The sequence below is a fragment of the Elgaria multicarinata genome, chromosome 10 (assembly GCF_023053635.1).
Source record: "Elgaria multicarinata webbii isolate HBS135686 ecotype San Diego chromosome 10, rElgMul1.1.pri, whole genome shotgun sequence".
In the NCBI taxonomy this organism is placed as follows: Eukaryota; Metazoa; Chordata; class Lepidosauria; order Squamata; family Anguidae; genus Elgaria; species Elgaria multicarinata.
In genome coordinates, this window is record NC_086180.1 from 11091044 (window position 1) to 11106199 (window position 15156).

A 15156-nucleotide genomic window follows, 5' to 3' on the forward strand; every position below is an offset into this window, starting at 1 on the left:
GGAGAGGGCCTTTTCAGTGGTGGCCCCCCAACTGTGGAATGATCTTCCCGATGAGGCTCGCCTGGCGCCAACATTGTTATCTTTTCGGCGCCAGGTCAAGACTTTTCTCTTCTCCCAGGCATTTTAACAGCATTTAACAACGTTAAGTTTGTTTTTAATGGACTCCAGAATTGTTGTGTTTAAGAGGACACTGTTGTTTTTATACTTTTTTTTATGTTTTTGATAGTTTTTAAATTTTGTATACCTTTAATGTTTACTATTTTAAAATGATGTAAACCGCCCAGAGAGCTTCGGCTGTGGGGCGGTATATAAATGTAATAAAATAAATAAATAAATAAATAAATTGCAAACTTCCTACATATGTAGGGAATCCTTTCCACTGTGTCTAGCCTGTCTAGAACCTCTTGTGTATCTGCCATAAAACCATTCCACCGTGCAAAAAATTCTGGAGCTTATTCTACAATTAACACTCAGGTTCAAGGCCTATTGGGCTTCACTGTTACCCCGCATGAACAGAACATACTGTCATAGGCTGAATCAGGAATGGCAAACAAGCAAGTTTTCTACGAAGCTTTGTCCGCTGTTACTGATTTTATTGCAAAATGCCGGAGGTGGGCAGACCACAGTTTGGAAAAGACTAGTTTTATTCTCACAGCAATGCTGTTGAGTAGACTGGACTAAGAGATAATGACTTAGCATGCAGCAAGTTCCAAGGTTAAGTGGGGATTAGAACCTGAGTTTACTCACATCCTCCTCTAACACACAATGCACAATTATACTGTTTTTGCAGGGGTGTTTGCAGGGAAGGGGGGGTTGAAATCAAGACACAGTCACTCCTTCAGGGATGCCAAAGGACAGACAAGGCTACTAATTTTAAGGTGTATCAGTCTTTAGCAAAAAAAAAGAAAGAAAGATCTATTCTCTAAGAAAAAGACACCAATCCATTTTAACTTCATTCGAGCCCTTACGTTGATAACTCCCGGACAATTTGGGCCAACAAGCCGAGTCTTGTCCTGACGAAGCAATCTGTGTTTGACACGCACCATGTCCTGCTGGGGAATACCTTCTGTAATGCACACAACAAGGGAGATTTCTGCGTCAATGGCTTCATTGATTGCAGCAGCAGCGAACGGAGGCGGCACGTATATTGCTGAGGCAGAAGCGCCCGTTTTTTCTTTAGCCTAAGATCCAATTACATGAAAAAGAAAACGCAACACCATCATTCTACTGAAACACTCGGCACGCCATAAGAGAACTCACAGCCAGGAATGAGGGATTTCTTTTTGCCGACAGGTATGTCAGTAATTCTGTGTCAGGCCTATCCCTTAAGAGCTACTGACCAGATTCACGAGTGAACCGACCTGGAAGCAGCTGATTTCTTTTCCAGCTTATGCAAGAGCACAAAGTGACGAACAAAGAAAACTTTAAGGTGCTGATATTATCAGAAAGCTGGGTTTTGACACTTTCCCGAGTTTCAAAAGTCTGTATGTGCTGTGCAACATGGGAGCCTGCCATCCATGCAACTTCTCAACTCCCACTAGGAGTATTGAATGAGCTGAGTGGTTCTTTGGATCTTGGCCTATAGCATCACATTACTTCCAGTTTTACATCCTCTTTCGAAGTTGGTACTGAAAGGTATGCTCAGTAGGGCTGTGCAGCCCCCCCCGATCCGACTCGAAGGCCAATCCAGAGCCCCCGAAGCAGCCCTGATCCGCCTCGGTACCGAAGCAGAATTCGGACCCTCCGAGGCAACTAGGAGTTTTCTGGGTGCCGACTTCGCAGCCGGGCTGCACAGCCAGCACCCAGAAAACTGTCCCTACTTACCTGGTGCCTCCACTGTCTGCTGCCGCGGATGACGGGGGCACCAGGTAAGCCCCCCTCCCCCCTTTCCCTGCTCCTCTGTCCACCGCCAGCTTGCGTCCGGCGTCTCCTACTCGAGGATGCTGTGGCCTGCTTCCGGACTTCAGTGTCCTCAGGTTGAAGCTGCCAGATGCAAGCCAGCGGTGGCAGACACAGGTAAGCGGGGAAGGGAGGCTTACCTGCTACTGCCATCTTTCTTCTGGCGGCTTCCGGCACTGCCAGAAATGAAAGGTTGTAGGCCGCGCCATAACTTAAAATTGCGCAGCCTACTCCTTTCATTTACGGCGTTGGCACCAGAAGAAAGATGGCAGCAGCGATTGAGGCAGCAGGTAAGGAGCCTGGGGGTGGGTTGGGCTTCAAAGCGCCAAGGCGGCCCGAAGCTTCGGAGCCAATTGGCTTCGGACCGCCTTCGCCCGAACTGCCTCAGATCTGGTTCGGAAGGGTCCGAACCACCTTGATCCACTTCGGATCCAAGGCGGTGCACAGCCCTAATGCTCAGCTCTGCTTGCAGGGGTTTCCTCCATCAACACCACGGTTTCCTGATGGTTGTGCTACGACACGACTATGGGCGAAACTATATAGATTGGGCTATGCTAGAGATGTGAGGGCAGAAGACACAAGTCAATACTGGCCTTGTACTCAGAGCACAACCGGAGAATATGGGAGATACGTGTCTAACCTTGAGCAATCAGAAGGGAAGAATACAGGATCAAGAGCCTACGAATGGGAGCCCCTGTGTGGTATTAACACAATGTACAACCCACCAGGACATTTTGATATGGAAGTCACCCAGATGCGACCTTCCAATTCCATATTATCTAAGAAGACTTCCCAAAGATTACGTTCCTGTTAACTGGGAATTACTATTAAGATCTAAATGACTGATCCTAAGTCAAAAAAATGTAATTATACAATTATCAGTGTGTTTCATTCTTGGGGATGGTTTCATAATGGTCCTCATCCTCAGGAATGCCACAGAACAACCTTGCCCAACCTGGTAATCTCCAGATGGGCAATAACTCCAACACTTCTGACTATTGGTCATACTGCCTGGGGCTAATGGGAACTGAAGTTGATCTGGAAGGCTGCCATAGAGGAATCTACACCGGAAACACGACATCCGAATGGACAGCATTCACCATTCAGTTGGCAAATGACCTTGGCACAAGACTTTAAAACAGGGGTGGGCAATTTGTCACCCTCTGGATTTCTGTACTACAGCTTCTGTGATCCCTCACCACTGGCCAAGCTGGCTAGAGATTATGCAAGTTGAAGGCAAAATAAATAAGTACATAAATAAATTGGACGGCCTCAAGTTGCCTGCCCTTGCTTTAAAACCTCCACTCTAGCGTAATTCCCTCCCTCACCTCATTTTATTTAAGTATACCCCACCTTTTGGTGTAACACCCTCACAAGGCAACTTAAAGCAACTCATAAATATGGTGTATCAAATAAGAAAACATTAGAGACAAAACATTGTAGTTAATCACTGAAATGTGAAACCAAATAAAACCGTTAAGAACAAACAGGTTGTAAAAAGCTGTTCAAAAGCTACCAAGGTCGGAGCTAAATGCAGCTCCCAGGGAGATTCATACGGGTGCGGGCAGTTCTTCAAGTAAACCAGTTCCAAACTGTTCAGGACTTTAAAGGTCAAAAAACAGCTCTTTAAATTGACCCTGGAAATGAACAGGCAACCAATGCAACTCGTAGAGAATTGGGTGTAACATGATCCAAACATCTGGCACTACATGCATGCCGGTGGTTGCATTCTGCCTTTAAAGGCAAGTTTATGTAAAAAGTGTTAGAAAAAAATCTAACCTGGATGCCACCAAGGTGTATGATCATTTATTATATGAGCCAGTAATATTACCTCCTCCACAGAGTTAAAGACCGGAAGCCCCAAGTGGCTTTTGCCCCCTTTGCCTGGCGAAATTCCTCCTACTAGATTAGTTCCATACTCCAGTGCCTGCTGACTGTGAAATGTACCCTGCAAGAGAGATACAAATGTGACCAAAAAACAATTTAGAATGGGAGGAAAAAATGCACTGAATAAGACTTCTTCTGAACAAGCCCAACTGAAAAGAATCCTCCCGACTGCTCTGATTTCAGAAATCCAGCACATTAAAGAGGCCAAGGGTGGAACTTCAATCCATGAGATGCTAGATTTCATAGAAACATAAAATAGTAGAGTTGGAAGGGGCCTAGAAGGCCATGGAGTCCACCCCCCTGTTCAATGCAGGAATCCACCTTAAAGCATCCCTGACAGATGGCTGCCAAGCTGCCTCTTGAATGACTCTAGGGTGGGAGAGCCTACAACCTCCATCGGTAACTGGTTCCATTGTCGTACTGCTCTAACAGTCAGGAAGTTTTTCCTGATGTCTAGCCGGAATCTGGCTTCCTTTAACTTGAGCCCATTATTCCGTGTTCATTGGCACCAGTACTCCCAACACTCATAGAATCATAGAGTTGGAAGGGGCCTAGAAGGCCATGGAGTCCACCCCCCTGCTCAATGCAGGAATCCACCTTAAAGCATCCCTGACAGATGGCTGTCAAGCTGCCTTTTGAATGACTCTAGGGTGGGAGAGCCTACAACCTCCCTCGGTAACTGGTTCCATTGTTGTACTGCTCTAACAGTCAGGAAGTTTTTCCAGATGTCCAGCCAGAATCTGGCTTCCTGTAACTTGAGCCCATTATTCCGTGTTCATTGGCACCAGTACTCCCAACACTCATAGAATCATAGAGTTGGAAGGGGCCTCAAAGGCTATTGAGTCCAACCCCCGGCTCAATGCAGGAATCCACCCTAAAGCATCCCTGACAGATGGTTGTCCAGCTGCATCTTAAATGACTCTAGGGTGAGAGAGCCCACCACCTCCCTAGGTGGTGGGCTCTAAATACATGAAGAAAAATAATTCCAAACCTGCAGTCTAAAGTTGCATAATCTAAACAGGGAGATATCATGCAATTATATTACAGAGGAAATTAATCAAACTGGGCACACTGACTTTTGGAATAAATCGGGATCAATTCTGCAGTTTTCCTGAGGGTCGAAAAGGCTCAAATGGCAAAACCACAAATTAACAGGTTAGAAATATGTCCTCTTGCTCCTAGAACTAAGGCATAATGTCACACACTCCAAATATAAGTGTGGCATGACAGACTATAAATAGAAGAGCCCATTTGCAGTAAGGTAGATGCCTGTGGGCAGGGACTGTCAAGAAATACTTTTGTAAGCCGCCGTGAGAGCCTTTTTTGGCTGAATGGCGGCATAAAAATCCTTAAATAAATAATAATAAAAAAAAAATATATGGAAGAAAAAAAGTTTCCCCTCGCTTGCACTGAGGTTTAGAATTTCGAAGATGATTTCAGAGCTAGAACTGCTAACCTGTTAAATAATTTTAGATGATTAAATTATTAGAACTATCAGTTAAATAACTTTATATTACCAAGACCTCAATATAGGTACCTTGTTTAAGATAATGGATTCTATAATTTTAAAATTTTAACAGAAAAATTGATGGACAATGTTAAAAAGAAAGTACAGTGACATCTTTATTATCTGCCATTCCCTAATATTCCAGAACTAAAGAACTCTCAAGGGTGTCGTTAACTCTCAGCTCTGCTCTAACGCTGAGTTACGGCCACAAGGTTAGCTGGCTTTAACAGGGTATTTGATATTGGATTAGAATCACGGAGGAGAGATCTATCAAGCGGTCTTGACAGTTAAATGGAACCTCCATGTGCAGAGGAAATATATCTGAATACCAGATGCTGAGGACAAAACAAAGGGAGGGCTATTGCCTTCATACCCTGTTGTTTCTTGGCTCCTGTAAAAAACAGAATGTTGGACTGGAGAGGTGTTTGGTCTAGCCCAGCAAGGTTCTTAAGTTTAAGGAATATACCCAGGGCCTGCCGAAATCGCCCTGCGAGCGCTCACCCTGCAGCTCATGGGGGCCGCCCCAACGACTCGGGCTGCATGAGCCTCTGCCGAGTGTTCATGAGCCCCAGTGCCATTAACGTGGAGATAGAGAGAAATGTGCCATTTCCGGACCATCTGCAAATCTCACATTTCCCCCCTCCCCTGTGCCAACAGGGGCCTTGAAGGCCCTATTGACGTGAGGGTAAACCATAGTGAAGTCCTGAAATAAACGAAAACCCTTGTTTCTGGAAGGAGACAGGTTGACGGAACTCCTTTATATAAGCTCCGCTGATCTGCCTCCTTCCAGAAAGGTTTCTGCTTATTTCAGGTTGCCCTGGAAGCGGTATACCACCGTTCCTCGAGCAGCGGGGGCCTGCTTACGCAGTGGAATTGGCAGCTCGCAGGAGAATCATCAAAGAGAGTAAGCACCCTGTAGGATTCTTCCCAATGAGACCAATCCACCAGCAAATGGATACTGTTGTTTTTATACTGTTGTTCTTATGTTTCTGATGGTTTTAAAATTTTGTATACTTTTTAATGTTTACTGTTTTAACTTTTGTGAACCGCCCAGAGAGCATTGGCTGTGGGGAGGTATATAAATGTAATAAATAAAATAAATAGAAGAGCCTTTAGTGTGGTGGCCCCCAAAGCCCTAAACAACTTGGGACCAGGATACCTGAGAGAGTGCCTTCTCCCTTACCAACCTGCCCCGTGTCACTGAAGTCATTGGACAGCATGCTCCTGGTGGTTCCACATGGGCCTGCGGCCTGATTGGAATCCACCAGGAGAAGAGCCTTTAGTGTGGTGGCCCCTTCTCTATTGAACTCCCTGCCCCTGGAGGTCAAGCAGGCGCCAACAGTACTCTGCTTCTGGTGCCTCTTGAAAACAACTCTATTTCAAGAAGACTTCCTCAACTGACTAGCCACTATTTTTACTGGTTCTTTGTTTTAAATCGAACCATTTTAATTTGCTTTTTAAATCTTTCCTTTTAGTGTTTATACCTATGTGAACTGCTCCAGAATCTATTTTAGATATGGAAGGAAAGGAAAGGACCCTCTCGTGCAAGCACTGAGTCATTACTGACTCTTGGAGGGATGCCAGCTTTCGCTGATGTTTTCTTGGCAGGCCTTATAGCGGGGTGGTTTGCTGTTGCCTTCCCCGGCCGTTATTACCTTTTCCCCAGCTAGCTGAGTACTCATTTTACTGACCTCGGGAGGATGGAAGTCTGAGGCCACAGCTAGACCTAAGGTTTATCCTGGGATCATCCAGGGTTCACCCCTGCCTGACCACTGGATCCCCTGTGTGTCACCTAGATGAACAGGTTTGACCCCTGGACGATCCAGGGATAAACCTTAGGTCTAGCTATGGCCTGAGTCGACCTGAGCCAGCTGCCTGAAACCAACTTCCGCTGGGATCGAACTCAGGCCGTGGGGAGAGTTTCAGCTGCAGAAACTGCTAATTTACCGCTCTGTGCCACACGAACAGATATGGAGCGGTACATAAATATTGTTAATAATAATAATAATAATAATAATAATAATAATAATAATAATAATACCAGAAACTTCTCTACAGCTGTGCATCATAGAGAAAGATCAGTAGTGGTGGGCAAGCTGTCTTTCAAGGAAGCTTATTGGCCATTACTGATCTTCTCATGGAGGAACGTTTCAGAAGCTCACCAAAGAATCCCAGGCAAGATTCCCCAAAAACACAATTTGGAAAGCAGCGTTCTACAGCATGAGAAAAGGTACGAGGAATCAACCAGCCACCCAAACACGCACCTGTTTGCCGGTAAAACCCTGGCAAATGACCTTTGTATCTTTAGTGATGTAGAGGTTCTTCCGTGTGGCTGAATACGAACAGTGCCGTACCCCATTTTTCTGCACTGGAAAATGAAAAGACACAGGAAAAAATGTCGATAACCTCATTGAGTATTTCTACAAAACAAGAGAAACTCATTATATCTTTTTGGCCAAATACAGGAGGTTTGCCGCGTTAGTCTTAATTATTAGCAGTATTATTGTTTTAAAAGTGTTTGCTGCTCCTTTGCGATTAACTGGAACAATTTTAGACGTTGCAGCAGCTTTCATAGGCAATTACCTACTGGATCAGAGCGGAACCGTGGGCTGCGAGGCAGAGAAACGACTGATGGGAATCTTTACACTCTATCTTGAACTTGCACTATGAACTACACAGCAGAATGACCAGAGTCCACAATAAGAATTGCTTCTCTTCGCTTTTAACACATATTTATTTATTTATTTCACTTATATACCGCTCCCATAGCCAGGGCTCTCTGGGCGGTTTACAGAAATTCTAAAATTAAGATAAAAACAAGTATATAAAATTTAAAATTCTAAAACATAGAACATACACACATAAAGCATTAAAAACCGTTAAAAACCGCCATATGCCTGGGCAAAGAGGAAAGATGGCGCCGGAAAGATAGTAGCGTTGGTGCCAGGCGAGCCTTGTCAGGGAGATCATTCCATAGTCTGGGGGCCACCACCGAAAAGGCCCTGTCCCTCGTTGCCACACTCCGAGCCTCTCTTAGAGTAGGCACCCAGAGGAGGACCTTAGATGTAGAATGTAGTGACTGGGTATATTCACGTCGGGAGAGGCGTTCCATCAGGTATTGTGGTAAAACAGGAGTTCCATCAGGTATTGTGGTAAAACGTAAAAACAGGAGTCCACAATTTCGGGCACCGTAAGCAGTGATCCACCACCCTCTCGCGAAGACAGCAAGCCCTTGGCTTCCGCCCCATGAGAACAGGGCTAGGTTTTGGCTCCGCACCTCCAAGCTTAGAGTGCCCTTAAAAACATGGAGCCTGAACAAGCTGCAGCCTTCTTCTCCGATCTAGATCTTGGAGGTGGAGGGAATCAACTTTGCAATTGAGATGAATCCTGTCCTGCACGCCAGCTCCAACCCCCTGCTCAATGCAGGAATCTACCCTAAAGCATCCCTGACAGAGGGTTGTCCAGCTGCCTCTTGAAGGCCTCTCGTGTGGGAGAGCCCACGACCTCCCTAGGTAACTGATTCCATTGTCGTACTGCTCTAACAGTCAGGAAGTGTTTCCTGATGTCCAGCTGGAATCTGGCTTCCTGTCACTTGAGCCCGTTATTCCGTGTCCTGCACTCTGGGAGGATCGAGAAGAGATCCTGGCCCTCCTCTGTGTGACAACCTTTTAAGTATTTGAAGAGTGTCTCCCCTCAATCTTCTCTTCTCCAGGCTGAACAAGCCCGGTTCTTTCAGTCTCTCTTCATAGGGCTCTGTTTCCAGACCCCTGATCATCGAAGCTCTCTGGGCGGTTCACAAAAAACAGAACCACAAGGTACAAGACACAACATAACATAATATAAAATATCAAAGCTTAAAACGACAACATAAATGTACAACCGGAATAAAACCAAGCAGCCATGCAGGGATTTAAAATACAGATTTAAAACAACAGAGCGAAAAGACTAAAATGCTAAAATGCCAGGGAAAATAAAAAGGTCTTCACCTGGCACTGAAAGGAGTACAATGTAGGTGCCAGGCAAACCTCTCTAGGGTGCTCATTCCACAGCTGGGGTGCCACAGCAGAAAAGGCCCTCTTCCTGGTAGCTACCCACCTCACTTTCATTGCCAGGAGCTTATGGAGAAGGACCCCTGAAGGTGATTGTAAAGTCTGGGCAGGTACATATGGAAGGAAATGATCCTTCAGATAACCTGGCCCCAAGGCTCACCACCCCCTGTACACACAAAAGGGGGGGGCAATCACAAGTCACCTTGAGTGCCATCACTGGTGGAAAAGCAGATTATAAATTAAATAAATGATAACTCATGCCTGGTTACCAGGTTCTGAAAAGGAATGTGAAGGTTTGTCAATCTAGACCAGCCCTCCGCAACGCGATGACTTCCAAATGGGCTGGACGGCAGCTCCCATGATTCTCGCCTTTCACGCTCATTGGGGAAGGCAGAACGAGACAAATATAGGCTATGGCTTATAACGTTTTCAAAGAGAAAACTCAATGGTGGCTGCTGAGACTCCCAAAAAAGAAAAAACAGCTCAATTATGACAGCATCAGCCGCTTTCCCTCCAGAAAGCATTCAACAGGGCACTGAACCTCATATGCCCAATAACAGTTTGGGGAGTGTTGTTTTTAAAGAGAGAGAAGACACCTCAAGCAGCCCCAAGAGTTAAATTAGGAAAGGGAAATCTGTGGCAGTAGCATGTCTGCTTTGGGAATTAAAATCTGCAGCGACGAGCACAAGGTGACAAACGCCAAGCAAGAAGCACGGATCTGTTCACACACATTTCGAGCTAACCTTCCCGAGCGGAATTAGCTTGTCTCAAGCTGGAAATCTGTGTTTGCTTTATAGAAGGGCCCACTCCTTCTGCAAACAAAACGCTCTTCTTCAACGATTGGGAATGACCCTTCCCCAGTTGCAGACAGCCCATCTGAACTCAATACCAGCGACATGCTCTTTCTAATCCCTGTCCCCCAAAGGTTCTCACGTTACAGCATGCATGGTTCTTCTAAGGCACTTGTTCTGCAGCCCCCCAAGAAGAGAATCCCTGATTTGGTTATTGAAATAAATTTCTGGAATTCACGTCCACAGAAATACTTCCTAAAGCCCAAGGGCAATGAAGATGCCAAACAAGGAGGCAAAGGGAGACAGTCCAAATTAACTGTTATTCACGATGCTTTGAGCACTTGAGAAGTCTCGAGAAGTGCTTAATCAGGCTTTGGTTTTCAGGGTAAAAATCCAACTGCAAAACAGATTTATTTTCAGCAGAACAATTGTGGCTCACCCTTTTTCAAGTTCATGAGTGCTGCAAGTCTCCAATAAGCACAAATTAGCTGTAGCTCTGACTGATGGCTCATATACAAATCTGAACCTTAGCAACCAGATATTCACTCATATTGTACAGAATAGGGATTGGCACCTAATTTCCTTGGTGTTACAACCTCCTGATTCTTGTTTGAGCAACAGGCAATTCCAATCCATGCAACCTCAGTTCCCAAGGAAGACATAAGAATGAAGGGAGATCTACGGCAAATCCATTACTGTAACTAACTTTGCTGTGCTGCAGAAACTGCTCGTTTGCTAGTTTGGGGGAGGGGGGTGTTGCAGTCCAACACGTATTCTTACCTTCCAGTTGCCCCAAAGCCACAGGAAGCCACTCAAAAGGTGTCCTATGAAAACTCAACTACTTCTACGTTGCAATGTACTTTTATTGTGTGAAGCCGATAAAATGAACACCCCTATAAATGTCTGAATAGAGAAGTATAACTAGATAGGTTTGCCTGTGCTCTGTGTCACCAACACATAGGATTTAGACCAGTGGTTCCTAAAGTGGACGGTACCACCCCCTTGGGGGCGGTGGGATTGCATAGGGGGAGCGTTAAGAGGCAAGGGGGCGGCAGGGGGGCGCTCAAGGTGGTCTTTTCCGAGAAGCGCCTCTCCAGAAGGTCTTAAAACCCAGGGACGTTTTTATGGGAGAAGGTAGTTTGGTCCCAAGCCACATAGCGGAAGAATCCACACAGGTATTAATACCATTTAAGACGAGTGCTTTTAACGGTGAATTGCTATCCTGCACTATGGAGAGTGGTTCAGAAGCTCCTGGTTGCATTTCCAACATCACATTTGGTGGAATGTGGTTTTAGTGTGGTCTGCCTACTTCTCTCCAAGCAAAGAAATCGACTCCAGATTACTAAACGTGGTGATTTAAGACTCATGTTAAGTGACTTTAAACCAGACATTGGGAAACTGGTATCACTTCATCAAGCCCACCCATCACATTAAGAATTTACAGAATAGTGAGGTACTCTATCTACCCGGGTTACTAAATGTGATATCTAATATTCTTGCTAAATGACTATCAGACTTTGAAAAGATGATATCACTGGATCACATTCACCAATTATGATTAATTGAATTAACTAAAAAAATGAAATTGGATTTTGAATATTCAATTAATTGTTACTGTTTTGAACTTTATTGTTATTATCTTCCTTAGTGGGTTGTTGAAAAGGAACACCTCCTCCCATAGGAGAGCTCCGGCTATTGGGCGGTATAGAAATGTAATAAATAAATAAATAAATAAATATTTAGCTACTTAGTGGGGAGTTATTTGAAGGAATGCCTCCTCCCATATGTACCTGCCCGGACCTTAAGATCATCTACAGGGGCCCTTCTCCGTGAGCCCCTGCCAAAGGAAGTGAGGCAGGTGGCTACTAGGAGGAGGGCCTTCTCCGCTGTGGCACCCTGGCTGTGGAATGAGCTCCTCAGAGAGGTCCGCCTGTCGCCTACACTGTACTCCTTTCGTCGCCAGCTGAAGACCTTTTTATTCGCTCAGTATTTTAACACTTAATTTTAACTTAAATTTAAATCTTACTGTTTTAACTCTGTATGTTAATCTTATATCAATTTTGCTGCGTGGTTTTATCCTGGTTGTGTTTTTTATATTGTATTTTGTATTTGTGCTTTTAACCTGTTGGTTGTTTTATTATTGTTTTAGTTTTTGTGAACTGCCCAGAGAGCTTCGGCTATTGGGAGGTATAAAAATGTAATAAATAAATAAATAAATCAACCGCTATTCTGAATAATGATTTTTATAGTGTAGGGTGGGGGCACTGGGCATGAGTTTGTGGAACCAAGGGGGGGGGGGCTACCTGAAAAAGTTTGGGAACCACTGATTTAGACTGTCAAAAAGTGTGAGACAGAGCATGGGCAATATTTATAATGGATCATTAGGAAAAGAATTGAAAATAAAACTGACAGCAACATAATGCCTTTATATAAAGCTATATACCCCCAAGGTATATAGCTCCCAAGGACCACACTTGGGAGTACTTTGTACAGTTCTGGTCACCCCTTCTAAAAAGATATTGTAGAGACGGAAAAGGGGCAGAAAGAAGCAACCAAAATAATCAAGGGGCTGGCACAACTCCTCTATGAGGGAAGGTTACAACATTTGGGACTGTTTAACTTAGAAAGAAAATGCGAGTACAGGCAGAGAAGACAGAGATGTACAAAATGGTGCCAGTATGGAAAAAGTGGATAGGAGACTTTTTCTCTCTCTTTCATAAGACTAGAACACAACAGATTCATCCCATGAAGCTGAATGGAGGGAGATTTGGGATAGATTTACTTATTTATTACATTTATATCCCACCTTTTTTCCTCAAAGGAACCCAATGTGGAGTATATAATCCTCTCTATGGTATCCTCACAACAACCCTGTGAGGTAGGTTAGGCTGAGAGTCAGTGACCTGCCCAAAGTCACCCAGTGGGATTCCCTGGCCGAATGGGGACTAGAACCTAGAACCAGTCCAACATTTTAACCACTACACCACCACTGGCACCGATAAAACAAAGAACTTCTTCACACAGCGCAGAGTTATGCTATGGAATTCACTATCCCAAAATCTAATGATGGCCACTAATTTGGATAGCTTTAGAAGGGGACTGGACAAATTCATGGAGGATAATGTTAATCCTGGTGGCTATATGCTACCTCCAGTATTGGAGGCAGTGCACTAGTTGTAGGGGATCACAACCAAGTGTGGTTATGTCCTACTTGTGGATATCTGGTTGGCCACTGAGAGGAAGGCTAACTAGGCCCATGAAAAGGGGGGGATAATGGCGGGGGCTCTACAGGATATTTAGCAGACACTATGGGGGGGGGTGAAACACAAAATAAAATGTAAAGGGACAGAATTTTCAGAATGAAAAGTGCAAGAACCACAGCTAGGCAAGTGGAAAGTAAGGTCTGCATTTAATGGAAATGTTTGGGGGGGGTGTCCTGCGGCTCTCCAGATGTTGCTAGACTACAAGTCCCATCACCCCTGACAATTACCCATGCTGGCTGCATCTTACACAGGGGAAAAGCCACAGCTCATTTCGTCAAGCCCCTGCAGAAGGTCCCAGGTTCAAATCCCAGCATCTTCCTGGAGAGCCTTTGCTGCCAGTCAGTGCCTCCGACTCTGGTCTAGATGGACCAAGGGTCTGTGGTTCCATCTAGACAGCTTTAAATGTTCCTACAATGAGGTGTGGGTGTGTTCCGACATGAAGAGAGCCAGTGTGGTGTAGTGGCTAAAGTGTTGGACTGGGAATCAGGAGATCCGGGTTCTAGTCCCCACACAGCCATGGAAACTCACTGGGCGACTTTTTCAGCCCAGCCTACCTCACAGGGTTGTTGTTGTGAGGATAAAATGGAGAGGAGGATTATGAACACCGCCTTGGGTTCCTTGGAAGAAAAGAGGTGGGATTTAAATACAATAATAATAACGATAATAATAATAATAAGAAGAAGAAGTATTTTAAATGGATACTCTTGTTTTTATGTTTCTGATGGTTTTTACATTTTGTATACTTTTTAATGTTGACTGTTTTAACTTTTGTGAACCGCCCAGAGCACTTCGGCTGTGGGGCAGGTATATTTATTTATTTATTGCATTTCTATACTGCCCAATAGCTGAAGCTATTTATTACATATAAATGTAATAAATAATAAATAAATCAAGCAGCGAGTCACAGGTAAAAACCCCTCCCAAAATGATTCAATGGGGCTACTCTGAAGGCAGCCTGGCACGACCCCCCCTCCCTCCCTCCCTCCCTTTACTCATAGGGACAACTCTGAAGCCCCTGAGCAGAGAACCAGGGAGGCCAGGCTGGGAGGGATCCACCGACTCCCGAGTCACCCCACCCCTCCCCTCCCCACTACCCCCACTGCAAGCAGAAGGAAGGCTGGGGAGGGGCAGGGCTGCAAAGGCTGGGGGATCCCACCCACGCTGCCTGGAGGAAGGGAGAGAGGGAGCCCTTCTGCTTTCAATGGGGGAGGGAAGGGAGGGGTCTACTCTCGAGTTCACTGCGGCCCCGATCCTCCACAGAAGTGAGCTCGGCTGCCTTCGTGGGGGGGGGGAAGGGGGCTGCAGCCCCTGGGCCCGATCCTGGTGTCCAAGGAGGGAGGGGGGGCGAGACATGAGAAGGGGCAGAGTTAAGGGGATATTCAGAGTCACGTGACACCCCCCCTTCCCACTCACGGAGCAGCAGGAGGCGGCCGAGGCCTCGGGCGCCGCTTCCACAGCACGACATCGTCCCCTCCCGGCGCCTTCACCCCACGGCTGCCAATGACAAGGGGGCCTCACCAGCCTGGCGCTAGGCCCGCCCCTTCCGGCCGCGCAGGCGCACGGCTCCCTTTCCCCCCCCTTCATGAGGCCGAGGAGCCTGAGTAGACTAACCGAGCGCCTGAGCTATGACGAGAGACGTCGGAGGGGAAAAAAACCCGGAGGAACACCGTGGCCGGTGATCAGCTGTGCTCGGTGAGAGCGAGCCTACTTCGGGTCTTACGGAGAAGAGAAGCAAGCAGGCGGCTGGGAAGGTCGACCTC

General features: G+C 45.8%; 1 protein-coding gene across 2 annotated transcripts in view; it reads right to left on the reverse strand.

Annotated features, from left to right (window-relative positions):
* SUCLG1 (succinate-CoA ligase GDP/ADP-forming subunit alpha) overlaps positions 1–14918 on the reverse strand; it is a 174655-nt gene extending 159737 nt beyond the window's left edge. For both annotated transcript variants that reach the window (XM_063135209.1, XM_063135208.1), the window contains exons 1-4: positions 14810–14918; positions 7558–7661; positions 3731–3847; positions 969–1181 (exon numbers count right to left, since the gene is read on the reverse strand). In XM_063135209.1, the coding sequence (XP_062991279.1) occupies positions 969–1181; positions 3731–3847; positions 7558–7661; positions 14810–14861 (486 nt within the window). In that variant the 5' untranslated portion in view covers positions 14862–14918. The remainder of the gene's footprint in view (positions 1–968; positions 1182–3730; positions 3848–7557; positions 7662–14809) is intronic.
* Positions 14919–15156: the final 238 nt, after the last annotated feature.